General features: G+C 42.4%; 1 protein-coding gene across 2 annotated transcripts in view; it reads left to right on the top strand.

The window, feature by feature from the left end:
* PSTPIP1 (proline-serine-threonine phosphatase interacting protein 1) overlaps positions 1–14,194 on the top strand; it is a 96,601-nt gene that overhangs the window by 59,367 nt on the left and 23,040 nt on the right. For both annotated transcript variants that reach the window (XM_048867937.2, XM_048867935.2), the window contains exons 6-10: positions 2,427–2,489; positions 5,173–5,271; positions 7,182–7,227; positions 8,369–8,448; positions 12,939–13,037. In XM_048867937.2, coding sequence (XP_048723894.2) covers positions 2,427–2,489; positions 5,173–5,271; positions 7,182–7,227; positions 8,369–8,448; positions 12,939–13,037 — 387 coding nt within the window. The remainder of the gene's footprint in view (positions 1–2,426; positions 2,490–5,172; positions 5,272–7,181; positions 7,228–8,368; positions 8,449–12,938; positions 13,038–14,194) is intronic.

Here is a 14,194-nt window from a genome sequence, read left to right as displayed (position 1 = left end):
GGATTTCAGGGTGAGTAAAAACAATCCTGTTTCTGACAGTGCTGTTGTCTGATTTTCAAGCTCCGCAGCTGCTTCATGAAGCACATTCAATTTAGAGACAATTCCGTGTCTGTTTCATATTTGAATCAGTATTTATCTCCTCTACCATCCCATTTACTACTTGGAGAGCTGCATGGAAACAGGGGCTGTATCTTCTTGCAATAGTTCTACATTTGAAGCCTTCAAGAGAAACCTTTACTGGGAGTTGGGAGCAAGGCAGAGACCTCTTCTGGATTCTCCGTGTCTGTTGCAGGTTTTTCTTTCAGTCGCCCATGTGGCTGGCTGCCGAGAAAGTAGCACTAGAGCAAACCGTGCCAGCATTTCCGGTGAGCTCCCAAAACACAGCAGTGTGTGTCTTTGTGCATTGTGCTAGCCCTGCAACAGCAGCATTCTGGACTGCACCATTTGGCCCTTACTCAGGCAACACTTCTGTTGGCACCAGGGGGAGATTTGCTTGAATAAGGTCTAAAGACGGCAGAATTAGACTCCCCTCCCCATGGGCAGTGGGTGAACCCTGAGCTTGGGGAGGCTAGCCTCCAGCACGGCCCGCCCCTTCTGCCAGAGGCCCCACCCGGCCTGCTGAAGCCCAGAGGGTCCCCCCTACACGGCCACCAGCACCCCTCCTCCTAACCCTGGAGCACAGGCTAGCCCCCATTAGCTCCGGCCACAGGGGAAAGAGCCCCCCACAGCACAGTGCCGGGAAGCAGGAAGGGCCCTGGGGATGGAGCATGGGCAGGGCCATGCAAGACTGTTTGGGGAGGCTCAGCCTTCCCCGGCCTTCGACACCCACCGTCCATGCCCCTCTCCCCACCATCTTCTCCAGGGAAGAAACCCTGATTCCCAGCATTTCCCCAACATCACAGATGAGATGATCTAGGCATTGAGTTCAACACAAGGCTCAAACTCTTTGCTACTACTTCATTTACGGTATATTTTAGTGCTCCGGCAGGATGTTATAGAAGCAGCCCTCTTAGCCAAAGTTAAAAAAAGGGATTAAACACTTACAGCAGTAATCAGCAGGGACCCTAGAAATCTGTTTCCCACGGAAAAATGCAGAATTTGCATTTTTACAGAGCATCGTTATAGTTTTTAAATTTTGTGAAAAAATAAAAACATATTAAAAATTAACTACATTTTACTAAAAGTACCAGCGTCACTTACTGAGTGCATGCAGTCTCCCCCTCTTGTTGTTGATTTTTGAATGTGCTTCAAATTTACAGTGGAACCCCATTTATCTGATTAACTGGGACTGGGGCCAGATCAGATAATCAAAAATTGGGATAATCAGGAGAATTTACAAAGACCTTTCTATCCCTTATTTTAAAATGGGGGAGGGGAGGCTTGGGCAGTTAGCCTCACGCGGCGCTGACGGCCAGATCCCCAGCCATCTGAAGCTGACTGCCCGAGCTCTGTCGCTGTCAGCCCCAGGCAGCTGCTGGTTCCGTTAATGTGGAGAACCGGATAATGGAGGCTCAGATAAACGGGTTTCTACTGTATATCAATAAAGCACTGTGTTCAGCTGATACTCGTATATATTGTGGCTAGGGAAACTAAAGTTCAGCGTTTCATTTTAAGCGCAGAAAAATGTGTATTTTTATGGTGGTTTTTTTTTTTTAAATCAGAGAATTTTGGGGTTTTTTTATCATGGAAAACTAGGATCTCTGGTGATCAGCCAAGGATGTTGGGAGAGAAGCATTACACATATTGAATTTTCATAATCTGAAACAAAGCCAGCTGTGTTCAGATCAAGCTCTGTTAAAAAAAACTGTGTCATGGGATCAGAGTCATGTCTGGCTGCTGAATAGGAAAGGCTCTCGTTTTTAAGCTTGGAGCTGGGTATTTCAAACCATGTCAAATTGAAGAAGAGGCTGGGCCAATGCCCTTTCAAGCTAACCTGCTGATGCCCATGGAAATTAGGTAGAATATAATCACTTGACAGAGGTAAAGGGATCTGTTATTAATCACAGTGGATCTGCTCATATTTGTAATGGATAGAAGTCCTTACTCAGCAAGGTGGGGCACTGCACAAACACAGCAGCAGCACAAGATCCTATCCCAGGGCTTGTGCTGTTACACAGAACTCGGCTGGCAAAGCTTATGTACAGCGTGACTGGGTGTTATGCTATTTAAGCTTCTTAAGATAAGGAGAGAAAATGAAGACACATCCTCTTGGCTATTAATGGAAGCCACTGAAGCAAAATTGTCTTGGATTAATTTTTCCTAGCTTTGCACTGTTGCCCTCTGTGTTATTTAGAAGGGCATCAGTTACAAAAGCAATGTCAAGGCATTTTCCGCACAGGAACGTGTTTCTTAGAAATGGTGCAACCATTGCTCTTCTAGTTCTGACACTAAAAGGAGAAATGCTTCATCCTGTGTGTTTCTTACAGTACGAGATTGCAATGGAACGTGCACAAAAGAGCAAGGTGTCCCTCTATAAGAAAACAATGGAGGTAAGTTTTGTGGTTTAATAATACATTCATCCAGTTGCAAATGGTGGACAATTCACCAACAATGGGAGGGTGAAATTTTCATCGCAGACAATATCTTAAAGGGATGTCAAGAACATGATGAAATAAAGTAAAAAGCGTATGTGTTTCCAAGCCATGACGTTAACACATGGAAGCATGTTTTCCCTGCCACGCCCAGTTAAAGGTTTCTGACAGCACCTTGAGGGTTAACTTAGAGTTAGTGCCAGCCCTATTTCTGTTTTCAACAGCTTACAGGCTAAGATTTTTTTTTCTGCCATTCAGCCTGGGGATCTGAAAGTCAAGTGAATTCCTACAGTCTCATGCATCATCACCATCAATGATCGCCAGATGCGACCTGAGGATCACTTGTGCAACTCCAATGGTATAAATGATTGGAGAATTTGGCTCAGCTGTTGAACTTAGATGGCAACGATGATGATGATGATGATGCATGGGCAACAATGGAATTTAGCACCCTCTGCTGGAGTTGTTAACTTTGGAGGGCTAACTAGAGTGACAAGCAGGGAAAACCTATTTTTGTGGCTGAGGTTGGCATCTATAACTCGGATAAACACGGAGAGCAGCTCTGTTGATTAAGCAGTGCCATGTCTAGAACTAGAAAAATGGTCATGTTTTAACCTCCAATCTGATAATGATGCCAGCTGCCATCACCCACTTGTTCAGTTTTCAAAACACGCACCTTTGTGCTTTCTCCCATGCTGCCTCTATCCATGGGAGGTGCTCCTTTTCAAATCCATAGAATTAACTCCTTATTCTCCTTCAGATCCCTTCTTACAACTCTCCTTTTCCATGATGCCACAAAAAACTTGATAACAGACAGGCAGCTGGTGTTTTGAGGCCACTGCCTATCATGCTGACTAGTATTGTTTTGTTAGGCTTCCGCATCTTTGTTATACCCACCTGGTGTTTCTTGTTACCTAAATTGTAAGGTCCTGGGGGGCAGGAGGAAGAACTGCCTTTTTGTTTTGTGTTTGTACAGCACCTAGCACAATGGAGTCCTGCTCTGTGAGTAGGGCACCTAGATGCTACTGTAAGGCAAATAACCACCAACCATTTTAAACAAGACTTTGCACCTAATGTGGACAGGGCAAGTCATGTTTAAAAATGTGTTAAGCTGGTCATGGTCAACCCTGTGGAATGCCTGGGAGGCAGTGTGGTCTACTGGATAGGGCACTGGTCACTGGGACTCAGGAGACCCGGGTTCTGGTTCTAATACTCACCTGGTGTGGGCTTAGGGCAAGTCATTTCCCCTCCTACACTTCGTCTGTTTTGTGTGTTCAGTAGTGCTGACTGGAAGTTTTCAGATGGAATGTTTTTCTGTTGGAAAATGCTGATTCTTCAAAAACGAAGCTTTATAGTTTAAATGAAACTTTGACCTTATCAAAATGCCTTTTTTTAAGCGTTTCCTTTTGATAGCTTTGGAATGGTGTGTTTCAGTGTTTCATTTAGAAATTTAATTTATATTTAAAGTATTTAAAAAAAATTAAATTTACAATAAAATGTTCCAATTTGATCAAAAAGAAACATTTCTATCAACCCAAAACAATATTCTCCCTCCCCCTGAATATTCTTTTGCCCGAAATTAAAATTTTTTTTTGTTTTTTTTCCATTTTGGAATGGAACTTTCCCCCCCAAAATTGCAGAATTTCCCAAGAAATGGAAAATCTAGTTCCCATCCAGCTCTAGTATTTAGACATTTAATGAGAAACAATCCCTGCCCTGAAGAGCTATGTGGCTGTACAATGCTCTGTTCAATAGGGCATCAAGGCATCCTGTCATAAAATAAATAATTACAGTGACTAGTGGCAGTACCATATGTGGGGATGCTGGAGAGGGTTGCTTAGTGTGCTGCTAATTTGATATGTCAGCATCCAGGTTGCTTTTTCTTCTCTCTTTTATGTCCATCTGTGATTAGGTGGGCAACAAAAATGATTAGGGGTCTGGAATGGCTTCCGTAAGAGGAGAGATTAATAAGACTGGGACTTTTCAGCTTGGACAAGAGACGACTAAGGGGAGCTATGACTGAGGTCTATAAAATCATGATTGGTGTGGAGAAAGTAAATAAGGAAGTATTATTTACTCCTCCTCATAATACAAGAACTAGGGGTCACGAAATGAAATTAACAGGCAGCGGGTTTAAAACAAACAAAAGGAAGTATTTCTTCACACAACGCAGTCAGTCTGTGGAACTCTTTGCCAGAGGATGTTGTGAAGGCCAAGACTATAACAGGGTTCAAAAAAGAACTAGATAAATTCATGGCGGATAGGTCCATCAATGGCTATTAGCCAGGATGGGCAGGGATGGTGTCCCTAGCCTCTGTTTGCCAGAAGCTGGGAATGAGTGACAGGGAATGGATCACTTGATGATTACCTGTTCTGTTCATTCCCTCTGGGGCACCTGGACCTTTGGTCTGACCCAGTATGGCCATTCTTATATCCATTTAAAATTGTTCCCTATTCAATTTTAAAATTTAAATTAATTTTTAAAAGTTTTTAAAATGTAAATAGTTCTAACCTAATGCCTGATTTGTTCCCCTTGCCTGCAGAAGAGACTGGGTTATCTAGCCCCCTCCCCAACCCCACCCCCAAAAAAGGGTTATCTAGCCCAAAAAGAAAACATTCTATTGAATTTATTTTAATGCAGTCAAAGAAGACCTACGAGCAAAAGTGCAAGGATGCGGATGAGGCTGAGCAGGCCTTCAAGAGGATAAGTGCTTCCGGCAACCAAAAGCAAACAGAAAAGGTATATGAGACCATTGTGCTATTTAAGCCATGGTAGCAGAGAGCTCTGTAGTTTTCCTGGACAATCCACTTTGCATCAGAGTTTGCACATTTCAGAGGCTGCTCTCTGTTCTAATAAACATTGTAAAATTCAGTAGGAAATTTTCCTCCACAAAGGAATCAATAGAATTGGAACAAGTTCATAGTTGCCTGTGTTTTTAAAAAGCATGGGAGGCGGAGAGATTTAGTGAGGCAATTGGTATGGCCTATCATTAGAATGCAAATTCAGTTTCTTACTGAATAGGTTTTTTTTAAGCCTCAGATTATTCATAAAAATGAAAGAAAAAGTCTGAACCGTATTAATCCGCTGTTTCCACCTTTGGATCCCATGTTAACCAAAGTAGGTACAGTACCTTACATTAAATGCCCTTTCTTTATCAATCTTTCTCCTGGTAGGTAGTTTAGTTTCATCAAATTTACAAACTTAAAAATAAATAATTGAAAAGCAAGGCATTTCAATCCCTCATTGCATTATCTTACATGTTTAGCTGACAACCTACTAACCTTTCATGAGAACATTTTACAATGAAGCAGATGGAGAAAAAAAATAAACTAACTCTCTTTTTCTCCATAAATTCAGCACAGCGAAAGCAGAGATCCAAAATCATCTTTTTTGCAGGGGAGAGGGGAGGAGCAATCTAAAAATGAATTTCGGAAATATACATTTTATACCCATGGTGTTCCAAAAGTCTTCCATGAGTAACAAATTAGATCTTATTTATAGTGGGTGAAATCCTGGCCCCATTGAAGTCAATGACAAAACTCCCATTGACTTGAATGGGGTCAGGATTTCACCCAGAACAGTTTTAGGGTGCTTACACACACCCACCCACCCCCGGGTGGAACACATCAGCTGTTTAACTCTGCAGAGCAACAGCAAACAGTTTAGGACAGGAAATGACTAAGAAGGAAGATGCGGTGCTCCCAACACATTACGCATTTTCTATCCAGCAGCCCTGAGGAGTATGGTTAGAAGAATCTGTAATCTGAACACTACCTTGAAGGACTGAATGGGAGAGCATGTTAGACATCCTTCAAGCTCAGGGCATTAATGTGTTGTCATCACCAGGCAAGCCAGGAAGTCCCAGGATATTAATAGGCTGCCCAGATTTACAATTTTTAAAAGCTGTAAGAGAAGAGCTTCTATTTTGCTTTTAGGTTTCCCAAGGGTCATGGTGGATTCTCCATCACCGGCCATTTTAAAATCAAGATTGGATGTTTTTCTCTAAGCGATCTGCTCTAAGAAGTTTTGGGGGGAAGTTCTTAGCCTGTGTTATACAGGAAGTCAGACTAGATGATCACAGCGGGCCCTTCTGGCCTTGAAATCATGAATGTGGTACTGGAAACAGCCAGGAAACATTAGCGTTCACAACATATTGTAAAAGTTTGACAGTGTTCCTTTAAAAAGTCTGGTTACTTATCTCTGAATGGTACCTGAGGAGATAAAGAATTTCAATTGCCATTTATTTCTATTTATAAAACTTCCAAGTTACACAGCAGTATATAGATAACTTTTATAGAAGGTTTAGATCAGTGGGAACAAACATGGGGCCAGACACTGCAAACACTGTTTTTTAAAACAAAATAAGAAAGCAGGGTCTTTGCAAGTGCAGTACGTAGGACCAGGGCCTCCCCTTGTGCAAACTGTCATAGCTATATTGAAGTCAATGGAGCAATGACTATTTACAGAGCTGTGGATCTGGCCCCTATTTTGAATAATGCAAAGTCAATGGGATGATTCATAGCAATAAACTAGGTAGCAATTCTTTGCAGAGACAGACACTTAATATTTTACTAGGGGGATTGTGACCTAAGGAAAAAAATATGAAAATGGAAAGGGCTTAATTTCAATGTTTTCTTTTTATATTTCAGAGTCAGAACAAAGCCAAACAATGCAAAGACACAGCAAATGAAGCAGGTACCATTCCACGTAAAGTCTAACACCCAGCTGATTTAACGGCATGCTATCAAGAGGGAAAAAAACTCCACACATATAGAAGTGCAGATTCCTAAAGACTGCTAAACTAATGGAAGTGCCGTTAAAGGCAACTGTCAGCTACCTTAGACCCCCGCCCCAAATTTACATTCCACTAAAGGAAGATAAATCTGATGCTGCATATACTTAGGGGATCCCCTTTATGTATTCTACAATTTATTTAAAACACTTTAATATTGGGGCTTCTTTTCTGTTTGCTCTTTAACATTGTTTGGGTCCTCGCCACCCTAACCCAGGGCAAGGAAGACATAGGCATGCACTCTTACATGTGGGCAAGCTAGTACGGCGATGTTCTCTGGATCCGGCTATGAGCCCAAACTCAGGGAGGGTACATCTACCCTGCAGCAGGGAGGTATAATTCCCAGTTCAGGAGATGGATGTGCGCTAGCTCAGCCTACAAATAGCAGCGTAGCTGAAGTGGCATGGGTGGCAGCTTGGGCTAGCTGCCCAAGTACATACCCAAGGAGCCAGGTTGGATTGTACTTAGGCAGATAGCCTGAGCTGCTGCCTGTTGCACCGTGGCCACAGTGTGATTTTTAGCATGCTAAATCAAGCAGAGCTTTCCCGTGTTTGTCTCAAGCTGGGAGTCATACTTCCCCGCTGCCATGTATACACATCCTTATGAGAAACACAGTAAACTTGCATACACTCTGGGACTGTGAAATAGAGCATTCCACCCCCAAGCCCTCAAGAAATTCCCTTTGCCAGTTGGGTGGGTCCTTCTGTGTCCTTGGGCACCTTGTTCACTTTGGACAATGCAATCCTAAAATATCACTCAAGACTAAGAGCCCATTATTGCTATCAACATACACATTGTCCAGTTGAGATGCTTGTGGTGTACCTGTGGCAAGTCAGAGAGATCATTCTCTCCAGTAAAAATACCATGAGCTAACCCAGTCATTGTTCTACTTAACCAGGTTCTACTGTACTATATTCTGTAGGATATAGGTTAGGGCTATGTTTTACCAAAGTAAAGTCACACCATACTTAACAGGAGGAGATGTGAGGCCCTGCATTATCTTGTCTCAGTCGGGAAGTTTCTGTTTCACGTCTCTATTTACAGAGAGGATGTACAAGCAGTATATAGAACAGCTGGATAAGGCCAGAATGGAGTGGGAGAAGGAACATATCAGCACCTGTGAGGTAAATATTTTGACCTTTGTAACCATTTGTTTGTGCATTTTTCTTATTTTACTCACTCACAGATCTCAGTCCCAGATGCAGTGTTAGCACTGAGGGGATCTGAAACATACTTCTGATGGTCTGTGACGAGCTAGATCCAGAGATGACGGCTGCAAGAGTACACTTGACACTACCATGGATTTAAAGTATAGCTGTTAGCTTTCTGACTTGCTTATGCTTTTCTTGCTTGCCCATTAAATTTAGGCGACCAGATCCTCAGCTGGTTTAAATTGGCATAGTTACAGCAGTACGCTGCCCATTTTCCCCAGCTGAGGATCTAACCCAGGGTGGAATACAAAATCCTGATAGTTTTAGGGCTGCCTTATTTAAATCAAAGCCAAGTTAAACCTATTTCCCAAGTGACTGGTTAGAAGTGCACATTTTAAAAGTGCCTGAACACCAGTTTAAGTCCAGGAGCTTCCAACTTGTCTTAGCCCACAGAAAATCTGTTTGTGGTCTGCTTCTGTATGCTTGCCAGGTATTTTTACATCATCCCTGCCTCCCTGTAGCTTTCACTTTCTGGAATTGTCCCATAGCTGGCATGGCAACCATTCTACAGAAATGGTGTAAAAAATCTGAAGTTTCCCCTAAGATTCAGATTTCCTCCCCTCCCCCCTTTCCATCACCACAATACATACGCCAGACTAGAAGTGCTCTTCAGAACCCTGCCAGAGCCGGCCCGCTGCAGTTAATACAGATTTATCACTCTTCAGTGAATGGAGTTATTGAGTCCCTTTCTAGATGTGCTTGTGGCTAAATCCAGGACTACTGAATTTCTAAGGGGGTTCTAAGCTAGCAATTTATGAAAATTATAAAAATGTATAAAAACCAGTATGTGGACATGTGCATATGTAGTTGGCATGTTACGTTCACCATCTACAACAGAATAATAGTGTCTGTTTTAATGAACTGACGCACTTGTGAGCAATAGAATGGTAGTTATGCACTGCAAATGGCTTCCTGTGTTCAGAAGTCCCTGTAGTGCTTAACTTTAGCCATATGCTTAAGTACTTTGCTGAGTTGCTGCCCCAAATGAAATACTTTCTCTCATCTCTTTCAATCTCTCCTTAAAAGCTACTTCTCCCAGAAATGCTTCCTACCCTTTTCTTTTCACCATCTGGTTTCTCCACACCCTCCCTCAATTGTTGTGCCATTCCTTATTTCTTACATGATGAGATCTTTAGAAGACAGGGAATGTATCTTGCTCAATATTTTGTAAAACATTGCATGTACTTTTGTGGTTGTATGGATGCAAATAGTAACAAAAGAAGAGGGGAGCAGATGGCTAGAAGAGTTCGAGCTTTCCACACCTTACGGAAAACAGATAAGCACATTCTATTTAGAAGAACACTTCAGCTTGGAGATCAATTTTATTTCTGACTGCTGTAAAAATAGTTTTAAAAAATTCACCTGCCCATTTCTCCTCTTGAATTCACACCAAAAGCCACCCCACCCCCCAACAATAGCTCTGCTAAAGTATTAGTATTTCAAGCAGAGGAAGAGAGGAGCAAGTGAATTCTGAAGAAACAAAAACTCTGTTCTACTACACAAATAGTCTTAGAAACAACAATGCATGAATCCAACAGTTTCTACATAGAGTATTTTCCCAAAGCTTTCCATTCGGGGATTACCTGTATTATAAATCCAAAAAGCTTGTTCCCCCCAGCTCCTGTTACAACAGGATTCTGGGTTCTAAATCCTTGGGATCATTTGCTATTCAAATCACAGTGCTGTCCCCTTCTCCTCTTTCCCCCTTTATTTTTTTACAGGGAAACATATTGTTAAAGGTTGGGTTAAACTTTCTTGAAGCTTGTGAGTGTAACCCACTACCCTTCATTAAAGATAGCGGGAACAGTTAAGCTCCTTTGTGAAATAACAGCAGTCTCCAAATCAAAATATAGGCATGTGACACTGCCCACACCAAAGGCACACCTAAGGCTGTGATGGGTCCCCCCACCTCAGGGTGCCATCTGGAACTGGGGTAGCACTGAGCTCACCTGGGATCCTTTTACACTGTATTGCTGTGCATACCTGCCAAGCCCTCCCTCAGGCTTTCGAATGCACTTTACCAGCACACATAAAGGTTGGGACATATCCAGCTGCAGCTTCACACAGATGCTGAGATCAGCTCTGCGTGGGAAGGCTCAGCTGAGGAACTGCCCAGTACTCAAGTGCACACCCTCCTCTAGAGGGTAAACCCAAAATTATACCATCTTGCACTGGACAGAATTCTGTGCAGCGCAAGCTCATGAAATTCACCCCCTCCCTCAGTGTGGAGAGGAATATACACAGCTTTCTGCCCCAAATTATGATTTCCACACACACTGATTTTAGACCAAAAAAACCAAGTTTATTAACTACATAAAGATAGATTTTAAGTGATTATAAAGGAAAGCAAACAGATCAAAACAGATTACCTAGCAAATAAAACACACACCAACTAAGCTTAATATACCAAAGAAATTGGATATGTGTAGCAAATTCTCACCCTAAATGTTGTTTTAAGCAGATTGTAGAGATTCTTGAAGGCAAGCTCCACTTGCTTGCAGCTTAAAACTCCAGTTATTCCTTTCACAGGCTCTAGCCTCTAGCCTGGGTTCAGCTCTTCTCCCCCAACTCAGTCTTTTTGTTTCTCAGGTGTTTCCAGCAGCCTTCTTTCTTGGGTGGGGAGTCAGTGAAGAACGAACCACAATGTCACTCCCTGCCTTAAATAGTTTTAGCATAGGCAGCAACCCTTTGTCTTCCAGTGTGATTTCCACCCCCAGCTAGTGGAAAAACACTGGCATTATGATGGAGTCCAGTACCAGGTGACTTGGTCACATGTCTCTGTAGGGCCACTGCAGCCATGACTCAGAGGCTGTTTTCAGTGTCCCCAGGAAGGTTCCCTCGTGGGAGATTAGCATCTTCTAAGACCTATTGTTCTCCCTAGTGGCCCTTCCCAGCTAGCCATCTAGACTGATTGCATTCTGTCTAGTGGGCATTCCCCAGGTGTAAACACATTTGTAATAGATGCAATAGACAATATTCATAACTTCAGATACAAAAATACCACCTACATACAAATAGGATAATCATAATCATGACCTTTTCAATGATACCTCACATGACCCATCTTGCACAACATACATCATAATAATATTACAATGAAGAATATGGGGTGTAATGCCACAAAGGCCATTCAGGAATTTGAGCTATATGGGTAGAGAGGTTTGCTGGATATTGTTTTGGGTAAGGGGTACATGTGACAGAGACACACGCAAGACAGCACAGAAACAACCATAGAGGCTTAGGGCTAGTTTACACTAATGCTGTAAATCAATCCAAGTTATGCCAGTTCAGTTATGTAAGTTACATAACTGAAGTCAACATAACTTAGATCGACTTACAGGGGTGTCTTCATGGCGCTATGTTGGCGGGAGATGCTCTCCTGTTGACATAGCTTCTGCCTCTTAGGGAGGTGGAGTACAGATGTCGACGGGAGAGTGCTCTCCCATTGGCTTAGTGTGTTTTTACCAGACCCACTAAATCGACACCACTGTATTGATTGCAGTGGTGCTGATTTAGCCGGTAGTGTAGACATGGCCATAGTCTGCACTACAAAGTTTTGCTGGTATAGCTATGCAGCTGAAACCCATGGAGTACACGCAACTATGACGACAAAGAGTGCTTCTGTCTGCTTAGCTAGTATCATTCAGGGAGGTGGTGTGTATATCTCATCAGAACTTCTTCTGACGGTTTATGCTGCACCTCCACTAGGGAACTCTGCTGGCATAGCTATGCCAGCAAAGCTTGTGTAGTATTGACCAGCTCAGAGAAGGAGCAGAAAGTCAAACACAGCCTAATCAAGCACAGTATGTGTGGTCCTGGAACAGACGAGAGAGGGGCCTTTTGGGCTGGGTGCTGGCTAAAAGAGGTTTGGAGCAAGGATATTATCTCCTGTTTCGTTCCTCTTGTGTTTAGGGAAACAGGACTGCATCATTAAGGTATCTAATGCCACCATCAGTTTCTTCTTCCCAACTTGCAACTTATAAGACCCTGAATATTTAGCTAGCCACTTGGGTCAAAAGGGATAACAATCCTTAATTTAGTGAAAGGTGAGATAATATTTTCTATTGGACTAACTTCTGTTGATGAAAGAGACAACCTTCTGAGCTCACACAGAGCTCGTGTTCAGGTCTGGGAAAGATACTCAGAGTGAATTTAGAAAAGGTAAAAACCTCTCGTGCTGTTTGCAATTTGAGTGACTAAACGTAAAAGTAGATTTATTTTAAGATTATTTTCTATAGTTGATAGTGCATCCTGACTGTAGCGTGTTTCAGAAAGGTTGCAGGTGTACAAACATTGCACAGTGGGATCCTGATCCATGACTTCGGCTTCTTGGTGCTACCGCATTACACATAATAAATAATAATAATTACCATGATGCTTGACATCTCTTCTTTTGGATTTAGGCCTTTCAGCTCCAGGAATGTGATCGTATCACCATCCTCCGGAACTCCCTTTGGGTTCACTGTAACCAGCTGTCCATGCAGTGTGTGAAGGATGATGAGGTACAAACTTTTCCCCAAGAAATCCCAGTCCTTGTGCATGGACAAAAATATGTCCTCTAAAGCCCCCATACTGGTTCACCCCTCTCCACACTCATCAAATGACTCCAGCAATGGTGATGTCCATCTTACCACACTTGGCCAGGGCAAGAAACTACCAGCCAGGTTTGCCCTCCCCACTGAATTAAAAATGAATATTTAGGCCGGCACAGACTCTGAGATTCTATAGCAAACTTGGTGCCACCAAGCTTCTGTCCCCTCTCCCCAAGCTATGGGGTAGAATCTCAAATCTCCAAGTCAGCTTTAAATAAGGATTTTTTTATTGTTATTCCTTTTATATAGGGAAAAATTGACTACTTCCATTTTAATAATGAAAATCTTTACATGCGTGTGATCCATCAAACTACTGTCTCCTCTCTTCTCCTGCTCCCATGAGTTTTTTGGATGAGAAATTTCAGGCATGTCCCGTGGAATTTTTTTTGCATTATACAGTTTTCTTAAGAGTGTGGGAAAAATCAGTAATCTTTTCCTCCCCCACTCCCGCATCCATCTGGGTGTAATCCTACACAGGTCTGCACAGCCGCAGAGCTCTACTGACTTCAGTGGGGGAGACCTGGTTCTTTGGAAATAACAAATTGCTGAAACTGATTAACAGATTTCAAGGCCAGAAGGGACCGTGTGATGATCTAGTCTGACCCCTTTCTAACACAGGCCCAGTTACCCCTGTATTTAGTCAGCACAAGTTACTGAGCTCAAGCCTTCCTTCTCAAAAGGCAACCAGCCTTGATTTGAAGACTTCAAGATGGAGATTCCACCACTTCCTTTGTTCTAATCATTCTCACTGTTAAAAACATTTATCTTCTTTCTAGTTTTAGTTTGTCTGGCTTTAACTTCCAATCATTGGTTCTTGTGATACCTCTTTCCAGTGGATTAAAAGAACACTTTAGTACCAGGGTTTAGAAGCTTTTAAACCTGGTCTCCCAACTTCCTCATATTCTAAGGTGTTGTCCACAGCATAAGTAGAGAAAGCTGTTTATATACACAACGTGATTAAAATGGACAGTGTCCCTTTAAGATGGAGAGAAATACTAGTGGAGGATTCTGTGTTAAGAGCTCATCACAAAAAGCTGAAACTTAAAATCCTTCTTTTCTGTTTTGCA

Source organism: Caretta caretta, chromosome 10 (assembly GCF_965140235.1).
Source record: "Caretta caretta isolate rCarCar2 chromosome 10, rCarCar1.hap1, whole genome shotgun sequence".
In the NCBI taxonomy this organism is placed as follows: Eukaryota; Metazoa; Chordata; order Testudines; family Cheloniidae; genus Caretta; species Caretta caretta.
This window is presented reverse-complemented; position numbering and strand designations above follow the sequence as displayed.